This window comes from Protomyctophum bolini (genome assembly GCF_963924005.1).
Source record: "Protomyctophum bolini genome assembly, chromosome: 3".
Lineage (NCBI taxonomy): Eukaryota > Metazoa > Chordata > Actinopteri > Myctophiformes > Myctophidae > Protomyctophum > Protomyctophum bolini.
The window spans coordinates 4919723-4936781 of NC_137864.1; the positions used below are offsets into that span (position 1 = coordinate 4919723).

General features: G+C 42.0%; 2 protein-coding genes across 4 annotated transcripts in view; both read left to right on the forward strand.

Moving 5' to 3' along the window:
• The window catches only part of LOC308313321 (beta-1,3-N-acetylglucosaminyltransferase manic fringe-like), a 15416-nt gene extending 11140 nt beyond the window's left edge, over positions 1-4276 (forward strand). For 2 of the 3 annotated variants that reach the window (XM_080760397.1, XM_080760399.1), the window contains 3 exons: positions 1-147; positions 247-332; positions 745-4276. The exon at positions 1-147 is cut by the window's left edge and continues 19 nt beyond it. In XM_080760397.1, coding sequence (XP_080616523.1) covers positions 1-147; positions 247-332; positions 745-796 — 285 coding nt within the window. In that variant the 3' untranslated portion in view covers positions 797-4276. The remainder of the gene's footprint in view (positions 148-246; positions 333-744) is intronic. The other variant, XM_080760398.1, reaches the window with a different exon arrangement.
• Positions 4277-6959: 2683 nt separating this feature from the next.
• Positions 6960-13606, forward strand: LOC308311723 (uncharacterized protein). The gene is made up of 4 exons (XM_080758509.1): positions 6960-7066; positions 8098-8202; positions 9246-9344; positions 11848-13606. Exons 2-4 carry the CDS (start codon positions 8130-8132, stop codon positions 12759-12761), a joined length of 1086 nt encoding a protein of 361 aa, XP_080614635.1. The 5' UTR covers positions 6960-7066; positions 8098-8129; the 3' UTR covers positions 12762-13606.
• The last annotated feature ends 3453 nt before the right edge of the window (positions 13607-17059 follow it).

Here is a 17059-nt window from a genome sequence, read left to right on the forward strand (position 1 = left end):
ACGTCAGCAGCGATCCGTCTTCCAGACGACTGCACGGTGGGCTTCATAGTGGAGAAGCGTCTGGGAGTGTCCCTGGTCCATTGTCCTCTGTTCCACTCTCACCTGGAGAACCTGCTGCTCATCAGCACCAGCAACGTAGCAGCACAGGTCTGATAACAGAGTTCATTTTGACAGCAAATTCTGATTTGGTCTGATTGTTGTGATGATTATTATGAAAATGACTTGTTTTCCCATTTGTCCCTGCAGGTGACATTGAGCTATGGGATGTTTGAGAACAAGCTGAACAGTATTGAAATGAAGGGGATATTCTCCAGAGAGGAAGACCCGTCCAGGTTAGTCCTCACCAGTCACCACCCACCCTTCCAACAAGTTTTATGTTAGAAATGTTGAGTATGGGTCCCCAGCATTTAGAAACTGCTTTATGCTAACTTGCATAATATGCAAGTGAGCATCGCCCAACATATTATGTTGGGCAATTTTCATAATTAGCATAATAAGCTGGTGTACCATTAAATCCTGTATACTTACAGGACCGTATTCCCATGGGCCCTAATACTGGACTGCAAATATCTTAGCCCAAAATAGGCGGTCTGCAAGCTCACAATGCGTCGCAAAGCAACACATTGTGAGCTTGCAATTAAATCAGTTCGTTTTGGTGACTGTTCCGCCCAGAATAGGGATGCTAGGGTTGAAGTTGCTCAAATAAAGACTCCGTACCTGAATTCTCCATGTGCTCTTGTACAGGTTCAAGACTGTCCACTGTATGCTGTACCCTTTCACTAGCTGGTGCCCGTGAAGTGAACAATACACAGAGGACCACAACTCCAATGAGCACTTGGGACAACATGGTGATCCTGTTCAACCGTTCTGGATTTATTTTGTTTGGAATCAGTAGAAGTTCACACTATCTGAATATGAAGAGCAATTAACATCAATGAAAGATGTGATGAAATGAATGATTTGATGACTGATATTTGGTCTAAGCTGGGCTCACACCACAAGGTAAGAGGGGGAGATTTGGCATCAGAAATACCCCCTACAGACAATCGCGGAGGCGCTCCCGTTTTGTGGCTGGAAAGTGACGCACACTACTGCAGTGGAATCCATGCTCGACGGGGGTTTTGACACGGAGACCGCAATGAAAACGAAATAGAAAGAAAACTATTGTACTGGTGCATTGCACAGATAGGATGGAGGAAATGCATACATGCATACATGCAGCCATACATGGTTCGTTTAGCCGATCACAGTCATTCTTAATAATAGCTGGTAGTGTCTGTGTTGCTAAATGATTTTGCGTGTATTTGAAATCATAGAGAAGAGATTATCTTCTCTATAATTTCAAATATTTGCACGATGCAACTCAACTTCAAAATAAGTTAGGATTGTTGCATGGTAGATGTAAGCAAGATGTAAGTGTCATGGCCGCCACAATGCATTTCCAATGGAAGTCACATGGTTTGAACATTTTTGCCTACAAGCTGCTATGTTGTATGCGTTTCGACTGCCCCCGGCCCTCCCCCTCATACAACACGTTTGTCTCTTCAAACCACGTGACTCCCATTGGAAATGAATTGCGAGCTTGCAACAGTCAACAAGTCTCATGCATCAGCTATACAACATTCTGTTGTGACAGTGTGAGTGAAGCCTTTAGACAATAAATAATGTGCAAGGTTCTAAACAGCCATCAACTGCTTTTTGGGTGTCTTTTATACACCCAACGAGGCATTATTGAGGATTAATAATCAAGGTTAATCACTGGTTAATACACGTGTCAGTCATAGTATGTTCTTTTTCAGAGACGCTTGCAGTTTATATTCTCCTAATCGACTTACAGTTGGCAGCAGTGATTGATTGAAAAAGTCATCTCTATCTTGCCTTTGTGTCATGTGATGTGGTTCTGATTGATGTCTGAACCTCAGTGTGATGTAGCAATTCCCCAACAATGAAAACAGAATTGAGGGTGTTGGACAGTGGTTCTCAAAGTGGGGTCCAGGGACCCCCAGGGGTCTTCCCAGCTAAATTAGTTCATATAGCATCAAAATCAGTTTACAATTTACAATTTAAGCATTTAGCAGACGCTCTTAATCCAGAGCGATTTACATTAAGCAATAACAAAAAAAAGCATGGCATAGATATCACACATACATCACATATATAAAAAGTAGTTATCATGAAACATGCGTAAGCTAAGAACGTAACAGTGGAGTATCTATATTATGAAACTATATAAACGACATTCTATACTATATTATACTAACATAATGTACTATATAAAGTGCTATGACTATACATAAAATGATATAAGTCTGTTTAAAATTCTATCATCCCGGCGTTTTTAGTGAAGGCAGCTTCCCTGCGTTGGCTGATCTGAGTGCGTGGGTTCGATCATACTTGTAAGATATGGGGGAGCCATGCCTTTGGTTGCTTTCAATGCCAGCATCAGAGTTTTGTATTCTGTGCGGGCAGCGACCGGGAGCCAATGGAGGGAGCGGAGAAGGGAATTTTGGCTGGTTGAAGACCAAGTGAGCTGCGGCATTTTGGATCAGTTGGAGAGGTGCACATGTGCACATGCCAGAAGGCCAGTAAGGAGGGAGTTACAATAGTCAAGTTTTGACAAGACTGTTGTCTGGAATCTGGATTAGGAGCTGGGCTGACTCCTGGGGTGAGGAACGGTCAAATAATTCGTCGTATGTTACAGAGTGTAAACCTACAGGATCGAGTGACAGTTGTGATGTGTGTTTTGAACGAGCTGCTGACTGTCCAGGACAACACCAAGGTTCCTGGCTGTCGGGACAGACGTTACCAGGGCGTTGTCTAAGGAGATATAGTTAGCTCCCGCGTAGAGCAGGACTTAACTGGGAAGAAGAGAAGCTCAGTCTTGTCTTGTCTTCAGCTTAAGGTGGTTGGAAGACATCCACTGTGAGATGTCAGCCAGGCATGCAGTGCAATGTGCTCTTGATCCACCTGGGTGACAGAGGTGGGGAAGGATAGAAACCACTTTAAGCACTTTAACCCTATACATTGACTCCTTGGAAATTGAAAACAACATGCCATGAAGCCACATGGCGCAGACTATAGCTTAGATGAAACATTTTGAATATGTTTGAAGCATTTTCATAAACATCTTGCACAACACATTTAAGGGGTCCATTGACAAATATATATTGATTTGATTATTTTTTTTTAGAGGTAGGGCCTATACTATAGGCCTATACTATAGGCCCTACCAGTGGTTCTCAAAAAAATATGGGGTGCCCAAAAGGTAGATCACGATCTACCAGTATAACAAAGGCTGTGCAGGTAGATCACAGCATGGCATGGTCCAAAAATATATTTAATTTATATTACTTTTACTTTTGGGAATCTGACACTTGAATTATGGTGACTTCATTGTCAGCTCAAACCCACAACGTCAGTAGCATTACAAAGTTACATGCAAAGAAACACCCTACCAATTCCATTTTCCCCTCTATTACAAGTGTCTTTGTGTTATGTCTCGCTGTATGTAACGCCAGCGACGCTATTCGCCAGTGACGCTATTCGCCAGCGACGCCACGCTTTTTGGTGGGTAGATCTTGTTGAGCTGGTCATTTTGAAAGTGGCTCTCAAGTCAAAAAAGTGTGGGCACCCCTGATATTATGCGCATTGGGTGATATCTTAACAAGCAACATTTCAGTCTGCAGACCTCAGTGATGAGCGCCCCTGATTCTATATGCTTGCAAAATGACTAGTACAAATGACTGTGTATACTAACACATGAACAAATGCATTAGGTTTCTCCTTTTGCCTTTGCGTTTTAAGTGGACAATTTTTTACTTCTTCATTGGAAGACTAAAGCACTTAAAAAAAAACAAGACAGCACTTAATGTGTAATTTATTTCTCGATTTGTATAGGTTGCTTAAGAATTGTTATATTTTCAAAATCAAAGAATATGTGACTGTGTGGCAAATCTTGCCTGTTCTGTATTGGTTGTTTTTTGTTTAAAAGTTTAATCTATTTAACGTGTGTGTGTGTGTGTGTGTGTGTGTGTGTGTGTGTGTGTGTGTGTGTGTGTGTGTGTGTGTGTGTGTGTATGTGTGTGTGTGAGAGAGAGAGAGTGTGCTATACCCCTGCAACTGTTAATGTTCAAAATAGTTGCATTAAATTACATCAAATCGTATGATTGTCAATTTGTGTCTGTTGAGCTACTGTGCTATACTATGTCTTGTGCACGCGTGCGAGCGCGCATGTGCGTTTGTGTGTGTGTGTGTGTGTGTGATCATCTGTCAAGGAAGCAATGGGAAAAAGTTTAAATAAAGTCTACATAAACATAACCCCTAAACCTGACCTGTCTACTCCTAACCCATCTCAGCTGTGAACACCGCCACCATCTTAGGTATCACACTCTTGTGAATCACCCTCGTGTAAAGAGGGATGCCCACGTGGCTGCCAGCCTGCCACATGATGTCACATGCAGGGGGCATGCAGAAAAGTGGGGGCTGCTTAGCCCATTTAGGCCTGACGTCGAAATTTTAAAAATGTCTTTTTTCTGAAAAACCTCATGTTTCTATATCAGTGGTGCTCAATATTTCATGTCAAGGACCCCAACAATTATTATGTAATTGGCCTCTGACCCCCATCAGAAAATATGTTGTTCCAGGAACCCCCCCCCCCCAGAAGCAAAGATTTTAGTTAAAAACGTTCATTTTCACGATTTGTCTAAAATAGCAGACCTGTAGATCTGCTATTTTTCAATAGCTAAATTATAACATAATGTGTAAAACACCAAAAGGGGTTCCCGCCCAAAATGGGTTTAAAGGAAACATAAAAAGTCTGCCACATGACATGATGTCTGAAAGCCAGACGTTGGAGGGGCTAGTGCCCCTAAAAAAGATGCTCAACGCTGACGGCCAGTCAGCATTGAGTATTCATGAATGTATACAGACAATATTTTAGGCCTATAGCCCACCAAATTTCCCAGCTCAGGGGGACAGCTGGGGCTGCTGGCATAAAAAAACAGAAGGCATATAGATCAAGATAACCACAAAATATCCATGAAAGAAGCACCTGTTTGCCTTTTCCTATGGTTTCCATAAGGCTTGCACCTACGTACAACGAATAATTGATATACAAAGCATGATGTGTTGATGAAAATAATTGACATCCATATTATAAAATGTAACTGATTTCTGTACTGTTAGTCCAGCCCCTGGGGAAAAAAACCAAAACACACACACACTGGCCATCTCTCTAAGGCGCCAATCACACTATTAAGATGAAATCGTTCACTCTGTTCCGGGGGGAGAGCAGAGCAGCTCGCAATTCATTTTCAATGGGAGTCGCTGAGATTCACAGAACAGCTCTGCTGCAAACTAAAATTCTCGTTCTGGGCGCAGTGGGCGGACATAGCGCTTAGAGCGACGACGCTTGGGCGGAGTCAAGACCATAGAGGTCAAGACACGGTGACACACAGGGCACGAGCCAGACCTTTGAAGCCAAAAGGCGACGCACTGTCTGTGGAAGCCATGGCTACAAGGTAAACGTGTGTACACCTCCCCTTGAATGCATTTACTACAGCAGATTGGACAGGAGGAGTCTTTCAAAGCATCCTGGATAGTAATGTGTGGCAGAGAGTTGATTGCATGCCTGTTGGCCGGTGGAGAAGCTTGCAGCGAGTCCAGGTGGTTTGCCAGCGCCTCCATGACCTGTGCCCGTCGCTCTTCCGGAGCCAGCCACTGAACCTCTTGGTTAACCTCTTGATTAAAGTCCACATCGCCGTCGCTTCTTTTGTCTTCCGTGAAGTTCATGTAGATATGTAAGAACGGTACTATACTTACAGACAGTAGTACCGTTAGTATACTTTGCCGTTGTGGGGTAAAGTTGAGATTTCTCTATTTCTTTCTAACATACATAAATTAAGTTTAATTAAGACTATAGCCTATCTGTTGCCTGAATGATATTTAGAGGTCCCTGATCAGTTATCATGTACTGTATCGTGATGTCACAAGCCGTGCCCAAATATGGTAGTCTATCAAACCTGGCTATAGGTGCGTTGTGCTGTGGTGACTAGTTCTCAGTTGTTTGAGAAGGCAACTTAAAATGTACTGTACAATTACATGCACGTTGAGGGTGTATGGGTTTGAGTAGCTCACTATACGTATGATCAAGGATGGTGTATGATGATGAATGATGTATATAGACCCACGTGATCCCACATGGCCTCACATAGGGGCCACTGGGGCCATGGTGGAACCACACTAATTGTGAACTAGAAGAAAGGCACACTTCTGGGAAATTTCAAGTGTGGTTGCGCTCACGAGTCGGGAGAAATCAGACTCGTCCTATAGCCTTCGATTGGTATAGGTCTACTACATTGTACCATCGACCTCCTGGTGGTAACAAACGGTATTGACTGAGCTCCCCCCCCACGCACCCCTTTCTCCCCATCCTGTACATGTTTTTTCCCTTACGTTTCTTTATATGATGATTTTTTTTCTTCCTTTTTTGTGTATATTGTGTATAAGTGTATATTTGTACGTCTCAAAATGTTCTGTTGAATTGAAAATGGTAATGCTTTATCATGGATCGTTTTTGTATTGACTTAATGACAATCAATCAATCAATCAATCAATCAATCAATCAATCAATCAATCAATCAATCAATCAATCAATCGACTGTATAACGGACAGTATCCGTGACCAACATTGGGGGGCAGCAATACGCCAACTGGCTTCTACACAAACTGGTCAGAAGAAGAACATAGTTACCCACAATGCAGTTGTGAAAACAACATGGTGATGTGTTATAAGCTTTTATTATTTACTCTGGTGTTGGTTGACACAGCTGACTGCTCCTTTATAACTCTATGGTTGATTGCATATTCCATACACTGACTGGCTGTAGACCATGTCAATGGGGGTTGACACTTTCAAATACAAAGAAAACTAAAACGTTGCGCAGTTGCAACCGAGGAAAGATTCAAGATGTATGTATGAAAGATTGGATTTAAAACACTTTTTAACTAAACTAACTACGGACCTTAAACGCTTTCCGCAAGGCAACCGGACAAGTGGGACAGCAGGGTAAGCACATTAGATTTTGCATTTGTAAATTGTACATGTTCAGAGCCATTCAAGGGCAGGGGTCTTCTAGCTCCGTAGCAGCAGCAGCAGCAGTGCTGTGCAATACATTATTTTTTGTTGTAGTATGCATTGCAAACCTAATAATACCCGTTGTCATAGCACCCGTTTTAACTATCTGTCTGTGTCCCTTTTGTGCCCAACTGCCCATAGCCTACTGTATAATGGAGATCTCTGTATGTGCCTGTCTGCTAGCTCTGGTCCATAGCTCTTAAATGCCGTTGCAATGCCGTTGGTCATTCGGCATTAGAGCATAATGGACCTGTCTGCGTGCTAGCCCCTTTCCGGGACAGGGACCCTCGGTTACATTTTCTGTAACTTTGCAAAAATGTACATTTTATAGGCTGATAGGTGATAGGCTATCACCGCGGTGTAGTTTTTAAAGGGTTGGAAAACTACACCATTACGTCAGTCGCGGTGATGATCAGCTATCACCGCGGACAGCCCCAGAGTCTGTTTTTACTATCAGACAAGTCTTTTCACTCTGGAGCTATCACCCCGTTCACTGATTGGTCTAGAAGATGGGTAAACCATGATGGAGGCGGGTCAATCCTTAAGGACATCACCGCGAGTATGATGGCCTCACCGTTTTATGAGATAAGCTATCATAATCACATAAAACGGTGATAGCCAAGCCTATCTCCACAAACTGGAGTATGTATGAGCCTTAAGTGTTTGCCTGGGTTGGTACTATAGGTCATAGCATAGGTACTGCAGAAATAACTAATCCCTTTGGTGGGTGAGTCAGAGGTAGCCCGCTACTGCAGCACTAATTCATATTCTAAACACAATTATCTGGTCTTCCTGTAATTCCAATCTACTCCAAAATCTCATCAAATTGAAAGTACCGTGGGTGGAACATATATGTACCAAATATGACATACAGTTAATGTTTTCGTGCTGTGCTGCAAACAAGAGGAGTTTCTCTTCTTAATAAATCCTAAAGATTTAAGATTTAAATGGTTTTATTCCAGACTCTGGAGTCCACTCCAGACAGCAGGTGCAGATGAACTCTCCAGATCCAGCCAGGCCCATTTCAGTGAAACAGGAGGAAGAACCTGAAGACCAGCCAGAACTCGGTACGTTTCACTGTCTCTTGTCTTTCTTCCCCTTACAGCTGCATAGTGTGTAATATATACGGTTATAGGTGCTGTAAATTATGTTTTGATTAAAACAAAAATATTGTTTTATTTTTGTTGTTGTAGCAATTGAGGAAGACGTGAGACTTGAAGGAATTACTATCCGAAAAGAGAGCTATTTAACAAGATACAAATAATATTCATTTGCATCTTTTAATGCTGCAGAGATGAATCCTACTCATTTGATGCCAAAATGGCCTTTCCTCTGGCGCCATCTTTTGGACAAACTCTCCACTTGCACCAGGGGGGCAGTCAGACAGATATTCTGTGAAGCCACTAAGGAAATCGGGATTTCCTGAAATTTCATATAATGGCCTGTTGTGCTGTCATTGGGCCCAAAAAACCCCATAGCTCCATAGAGATCCATGTATTTGGGCCCAACTTCACCTAGACTGTATTACCTTAATAAACATGGTCATGAATACTTTCTGCTTCCAGTCACTAGTTTAAAGTCTCATTTCTAATGTCATAATATTCTTCTTGGAAAATTATGGTCCCATTTATTAAAAAAATGACCATAAAGTCACGTATGTCCTGAGGGGCGTGGCTACCGTTACAGTCTATGATCGGGATCCCCCACCCACTCGAGTCAAAATAAAAACCAACAAAGAAGAAGGGGGGAAGTCCCGCCTCGTTGTCTGGGCCAGCCAATGGCCAGCAGGGCCAAAACTATCAAACTACCAAAAATAGCAGATCTACAAGCTCATGGCACGCTACGAGCTTGTAGGTCTGCTATTCCTGAAAAATCATGAACATGTGGTGCAAAGCTTCGAATATAATTATACTCTTTCAGAGCAAACGTTTTTAACTCAAATCTTTTGCTCCTGGGAGGTGGTCCCTGAAACGACACATTTTCAGATGGGGGTCAGCGGCCAATTTTCATATATTTTTGGGGGTCCTTGACATGAAATATTGAGAACCACTGATATAGAAACATGAGGTTTTTCAGAAAAAAGACACCTTATTCAATTCCTTCATTTCAGAGCAGTGCGTGCAGTCCAGACTGCAGGTGAAGATGAACTCTCCAGACTCAGCCATGGGCATTTCTATTAAGGAGGAACCTGAAGACTACCCACACTTCAGTAAGTTTCACCTCTTGAACCCTAGCATCCCTATTAACCATTGCAGAGGTAACATTTCCTTGTGTGAAGTATAATGTTTTGATATCGCTTCACTTACAGACCTTTATTTATTCTCGAAAGACATTGAGGTCACTCTCATTTGCAGTGTCGTTAAGATACACATAATACAACATTTCAAAGCAATGAACAAAAACAGAACAGCAACATTTCCTCATCGCGTGACATAGCACGTAGGTTATGTTTAAAAATAGTTGCAGACACTTGGGGGTAAGTTTCTTATTTTCACACTTTATTACGGTATAATTATGTACTGTTTGCATACATAAATAGATGCGGTAACAGCTAGAAATATATGCATTTACACCAGCAATAACCTGTAGATGGTAACTTTACTTGTTTTGGTCATTCTAAAAGTTTGTTGTGTTCCCACCGAAAGATACAATATTTTTTCAGTGCGAATGAAACGTTTTGTTGCTTCAGTACTATTCAGTCCTGCTGGAAAATCTAAACTGAAGCGATTGTTTGCTTCTCCCTCACTTCGCCCTTCACACGTTAATGTTGTTAACGTAGGAAATGTCGGATTCATCCATTTGACAACTGGATTGTAAATTATATATATATATTTTAGTCGGTGGTTGGTGAATTTTTACCTAAGTCTACCGTTTTTTTATTACGGTAGACTTAGGTACTGTTTGCATACATGAACTCCCTACAAAAAGTTTGGAAAACTCGATTCTATCTCCCCTTTAATACAACCAAATCGTATTGTATTTTATAACATTTTTGAAAAAGAGACGGGGTCTCCATGGAATGTGGTTTAGGGTATGGAGGTGAGTCACACCTCACACAGATGGACACTGAAAGAAGACTTTCGCAGTTGAAAGGATGTATTACAGCCGTGGTCCGAAGTGCAACAAATATAATGACTAACTAAAGATATGGACAATCTAAACCAGGTTATGTAAGTTCATACAAAAAGGCTGTAAAATTATGTAAATGTTCTATCTAACATAAGATTCACATTATTATGGCAAAACAAACAATGCATACATACAAACAAATCTAATAATAAACTACACATACGAAACTACAAATAAGCAATGTCTAGTCTAGAAAACATACCTTTGTGCATCCATCCACGCACAGCAAAAATAAAGAATTCTGTAGCACACAGTGAGTAAGGGCTGATTCATACTCCTATTTTAGAGCCGAATAAAAGTCGGTTTGGCGCTGTAGAGCCTACAATTTGACGTCATTTGAGGTTCGGGGGGGGGGGGCGTACCGTCCTAAAGTAGGCTCTTCGGTGCTACTGAAATTTGTTGCGATGTTGCACAGATAACTGTCTCACAGAGATACGCACTGCAGAGTGCATGTATACGTGCGTGTCATGAGCTCTGTTTGTCGCGGGGATCGGCATGTGATCGGGCTAGCCAATCGCAGCTCTGTGTAAAATGGCGGTGCGGTGCAGCGGAATTCTATAGGGTAGTGTGTGTGGTGGTGTAGCAGAATTAGCTGTTGATAACATGATGGCGATGTTGCACAGAAAACTGTGACCCAATATTAGCTACTTGCTTCCCGACATGCATCTGTATCCCAACATGCATTTCACTGTGTGACACGTGATGGGCAATCGGAGGAATAAAATGGTGGGGCGATGCTAGGAGGTGATGTTGGCGAAAACTTAAGTAAAATTAAGGACATGTTCGGTGTTTGTAAGCAGCGCACATTAAGGCGAGAGCACAGGGCATTGTTGCGCGAGGTGCGCCGTCGCATTTGAAGATGGATCGATCCCTAGGCGAGCAGCGGTCTTGCGCAGTGCTACGGAAGAGGTATGACAGATAGACAGATACACATTTGTATAACTAATAGTTGGATATGTATATACATGTGTTAGCCCTCATTTCCCTTTATCAGACAGTATAGTATTGTACTGGTGTGTTTCCTTGCAGAAAGACACATCCCTCTGGCTCTATTTTGGTTTTGTCGCACCGTTTATGTTAACATTTCCACTGTTTATGTTGACATTCATCCCTTGCAGGGGCCATGATAATGTCAAACTGGTTCTGCGCTCCTTAGTGCTCTCTAGTCAGTGAAAGGCCTCACTCACGCCTATACATCTGGCATACAACAATGTTGCATGGTAGATGTAAACAAGATGTAAGTGTCATGGCCGCCCCAATGCATTTCCAATGGAAGTCACGTGGTTTGACACAACATTTTTGTTTGATGCTGTTGTACGGCTTTCGGCTGTGTTTCGACAATTGGAAATGAATTGCGAGCTTGCAACAGTCAACAAGTCTCATGCATCAGCTATACAACATTCTGTTGTGACAGTGTGAGTGAAAGTGTTTGATGCCTGCCGGAGGGGGAGGGGGGAGTGTGTTTGTACACACACATATTTGCCTAGTAACCCTTTCAGGTCAGTGTGACCTGTCAATACACACACTTGGGTAAGGTCAGTGTGGCATTTCTAACATCTATCATGTTATTTTTCTGCTACTAGACGTCCTGTACATCAAAGAGGAGCAGGAGGAGATACTTCAAGGACCGGAGGAGCCTGATGCGTCAGCGTTGATATTACTAGCAGTGAAAAGTGAAGATGACGATGAAGACATCTCTTCACACTGCTCTGAAGTTGAAGTTGAGCTTGAATCTGACACTGAAGTCATTGAAGACGGTGATGATTGGGGGGAGACAAGTGGGGGTGTCCACACTGGAGAAAAACCTTTCCAGTGTAAACTGTGTGAGAAGAGTTTCAAGCAGTCATCTCAGCTGAAGACTCACCAGCATGTCCACACTGGAGAAAAACCTTTCCACTGTGAACATTGTGACAAGAGTTTCAGCCAATTAGGATCCCTGAATAAGCACCAGCGTGTCCACACTGGAGAAAAACCTTTCCAGTGTAAACATTGTAACAAGAGTTTCAGTCAGTCAGGTTCCGTCAAGACACACCTGCGTGTCCACACTGGAGAAAAACCTTTTCACTGTAAACATTGTGACAAAAGTTTCAGTGAGTCGGGTTCCTTCAAGAGACACCAGCGTGTCCACACTGGAGAAAAACCTTACCAGTGTAAACATTGTGACAAGAGTTTCAGCATGTCAGGTTCCTTCAAGGTACACCAGCGTGTCCACACTGGAGAAAGACCTTTCCACTGTAAACTTTGCGACAAGAGTTTCAGTCAGTCATCTGTCCTGAAAAGACACCAGCAGGTTCACACTGGAGAAAAACATTTCAACTGTAAATTTTGTGACAAGAGTTTCAGTCAGTTGGTATCCGTGGAGAAACACCACCGTGTCCACACTGGAGAAAAGCCTTTTCACTGTAAACATTGTGACAAGAGTTTCACCGAGTCAGGTTCCCTGAAGAAGCACCAGCGTGTCCACACTGGAGAAAGACCTTCAGTTGTTGTAATCTAAAAGGTCACCAGTTTATTCACCAAGGGTTCATGTTTTAGGTTGATATTAGAGAAAGTAAAGAATGCGTGTTATTTATTTTTTCATTTGCCGTTTTCTTTCGTTTTAGCTATTTTTGACAGGGGGCGGGGCATTCGAACAAGTGGTATACAATGTATTTTTGTTACAATTGTTTTCGGCAATTTCTTTATTATTATTATTATGTACCATAGCCCTACTAGACCACAGGAAATTACATCTAGGCACAGACAATTACAATTTATTTACTGAATGTGAAGGGGGAGGTGACAAAATTACATATTGAGCCTATGACACGGTATGGCATCCCCCGTATCCCCCTTAACATTCAGTAGATCCTGTGATCTTTTGTGGCTAAATGTAATTTCCTGGGGTCTAGTAGGACTATAGTAAATAACAAATAAATCACCATTAAATAAATATTTAACCTCTTGTTCAATGGCCCTGCCCCCTGCCAAAATAAAATAAGAATAACTATAATATAATAATAAATATATTTTATGTTGGTAGGGAAGTGGATAAAGAAAATCTGAAACATTATGGATTTTAATACTGCTATTGTCTTGGCACAAACAATAATATGACCCAGTAATATGGCATCTCATAAGTTACACCATTCTGTCAACCTGACCCAGTGCAATTCATCCATTAACAATCAATCTTACAGAACAATTTTCCTGTTTACTAGAACATTCTGGTATAATAACTTAACTCTGAACTGTATTACATTATTCTCTTCTCCAAGCACACACAGGTGGCTGCGATTTTCCGCTGTAAAAACCTTACCCCCCAAATGTTTACTGTACAATATCCTTTTTTATTACATGATGTTTTGAATATTGTCATCATGAAATGAATACACAGGACCTCAATGGAAACAAGCCCTGGGCTTATTGGGTTATCCTTTTAGCATTCTTTTGTATGAATCTGTTTTTGCAAACTGTTAATGGAGTTTTTAATCAATCAAAATGACTTCATTAAATATTTTTGCTATATGAAAGATCTTCTGACATCTGAATTCATCATGCATTGTGAATGTAGAAATATCGATATTTTCACATAGTTTGAAAATTATAATGGTTTACAATCTATATTACATGTATGTTGCATCCTGTAACATCGTTGGCATATCCTTTATTTGAATTATATGAATCCGATGTGACCAGACCTGTGCATCAATGTGCAGTGATGGAAGCTCAAAACTGATTGATGTATTTCTGAAACAAAGCTAAGATTTACAAAGTGATTATTCTATAGATTACTTTTGAGATTAATTTAGTTTAGTTTTAGTTTAGCAGCATAGTTAAACATGCCTTTGTGATTAGCAGTAGCATTGCAATAGAGAAGAATTCTCCTGCAGTTTACAAACAGCCGATAGTGTGAACAATTAATCAATGACAATTTACTGTACCATTAACAACCTATAAGGGAAACAAGTAGCATGTGATGTGTCAAACTAGGGGGCTTTCATGATGCTGAATCCATTCCAATCATTAGTTTTGCACCAAAAACACTCCTTGGGCTAAAAACTGCCATATCGTCATCACAAATGTGACATTTGGGTTGTGGCTATGGCCATTTTTAGCCCAATGAGTGTTTTTATTTTGCAAAACTAATGCTTGGAATGGATTCAGCATCATGGAAACCCCATAGTTTGACATGCTGCATAAAGCATGATGACATTTTGAATGTTTTGCCTTCTATAGGTTGTTAATGGTATGGTCACATATTATACTGTTAGATACCTGGCCTAGGGGAGCCAAGTATGCAACAAAAAATCCAGGTAGGCCCACTAATATAACCACAAGGGAATCAGCAGCCGGCAACCTCAAGGTAGCAAAGCGTTTTTTTTTTATTGTCCCTGTTAAATAATCGTATAAATATAAAATATGTAGATGATTGTATGATTGACAGCTTGAAGAGGCAATTAGTTGAACACTTTTGTCCCATCGCAACACCCAGTGACCAAAATGATGAGATTCAAGAGACTAGAAAGTATTTTTATCTTTCGTTGGGAACACACATTAAGCAGTTGATACCGTGTTTTGTACGTGGAACATGAAGGATGGAAATGTTTTTTTTACACTTGAGGAATCCAATGTTGACTTTCATTTCTGCTCCTAAGACATCCTGCACATGGTTGTGTGTAAAGAGGAGGTTTCTCCTGGACAGGAGAGGAGCCTCAGTCTGCGCCAGGAGGAACCAGAGCCTCCACAAATGAAAGAAGAAGAGGAGGAGATACTTCAAAGACCAGAGGAGCCTGAGGGGTCAATGTTGACATTACCAACAGTGAAAAATGAAGAAGACGATGACATCTGTTCACACTGCTCTGAAGTTGAAGTTGAACTTGAATCTGATACCGAAGTCACTGAAGACAGTGATGATTGGGAGGAGACCAGGGAAGGTCAGTCAGTGTCAGTCTTGGGACGTAACACGTTACAAGTAACACGTTTATGTAACACCGCTATTTTCGGCAGTAACTCTTGCTGTAACAATTTATTTTTTACATTCAGTACTTGGTTACCGTTACTGCATGGTGCGTTACGCCGTTATTCTTCCGTTATTTTTCATACTTTCTGTATGCAGATTGCCTGCATTGTGAGACAAGTGCGGGGATACGTGTGGGAGAGAGGGTGGAGGAGCCGAGGAGTTAGTGAGTGAGTGTGTGTGTGTGTGTGTGTGTGTGTGTGTGTGTGTGTGTACTGTGTACACATGTGTGTGTGTGTGTGTGTGTGTGTGTGTGTGTGTTGTGTGTGGTGACGCGCGGCGGTTGTATTTGTTTACTGTCTGACAGTCATAGCGTGTTCAAATGGATTACTTCACCTTTGTGGAGACAGTGAGTTGCTCGAGCACAAAGAAAAGTACGTCTCTCTAGTCTCAAAGTAAGTTGTACGGCAACCCACCTCCTCTGCTGCTGCCTGCTGGCACGGCGAATGGAACGGGAAACTTTTGCGTGCGTGCGTGTGTTTGTTTGTCTCGGTGTGTGATTGCGTGTGTGTGTTTGTATGTGTGTGTGTGTAAGTGTACATATGAGCGAGAGAGAGAGAGAGAGAGAGAGAGAGAGAGAGAGAGAGAGACGGACAGACTGAGATTGTAGATCTGTTATTTGTCAATAGCTAAAGTATAACCCAATGCTTAAAACACCAAAATGGGTTCCTGTCCTGAATGGTTTAACACAGGGAGATAACTTACATGTGTGGGGGAAACTGCAGTTGCAGGTTGCATAGGTTGATGAAAAAATACAATTAAATCAGAAATATTAACAGGGAAGCCGTAATGCTCCTAACAAACGGAGTTGTTTGATGATGGAAGCCTTCAAGACTCACCAGTTCTAACATGCCTCTCTCCTCTTTCGCTCCCCTCTATCGCTACCCCCCCCCCCCCCCCCCCCCCCTCCACCATCTATCTCAGGAGCGAGATCCCAGTCATCCCAGACTCAGTTCTTCTCCTGTTCTGAGTGTACATACTCCTTCACATCTCAGGTCTTCCTTCATAAACACATCAGGAGAAGACACAGTGACCTCTACTTCCAAATGCTGAGGAATGGACAGATCACCTCAGCAGCCTGTCAGCAAATCAACAGCTCTACAACCAGCCAGGAACAAGGAGGCACTGATGAATGTCATCAACCGTTTGCCAAGACTTTAACTCAACCAGGCGGAGAGAAACCTTTCCACTGTAATCACTGTGACAAGAGCTTTATTCAGTCATCTGACCTGATGAAACATCAGCGCGTCCACACCGGAGAAAAACCTTTCCACTGTAACAATTGTGAAAAGAGTTTCAGCGAGTCAGGTTCCCTTAAGAGACACCAACGCCTCCACACCGGAGAAAAGAGATTCCACTGTAAACTGTGTAACAAGCGTTTCACTCTGTCAGAACACCTAAAGACACACCAGAGTGTCCACACCGGAGAGAAACCATTCCACTGTAAACATTGTGACAAGCGTTTCATTCAGTCATCGAAGCTGAAGGCACATGAGCGTATCCACACCGGAGAGAGACTGACGTATATTTTCGGACAAGTTCTCTGTGTAGTGGGTATCAATCGATGGTGTTTCTCTGAAGGAATCCCAGCCGGAGGTTTCAGTCGGTTTGCAGGTATCAAAGTTTTATTTGACCAAAGTACTCTCAGTTTACAAACAGGGAACAAAGGCCCCAGGAGTCACACAGCTTAAAGTCTCTTCGAATTTGACTTACACAGTGTGAGCACAATTCAAGTAGGTTACAAAATTACATTATATCCACTTCAGAAGTCCCGCCTCAGATTTCAAACAGGCTGC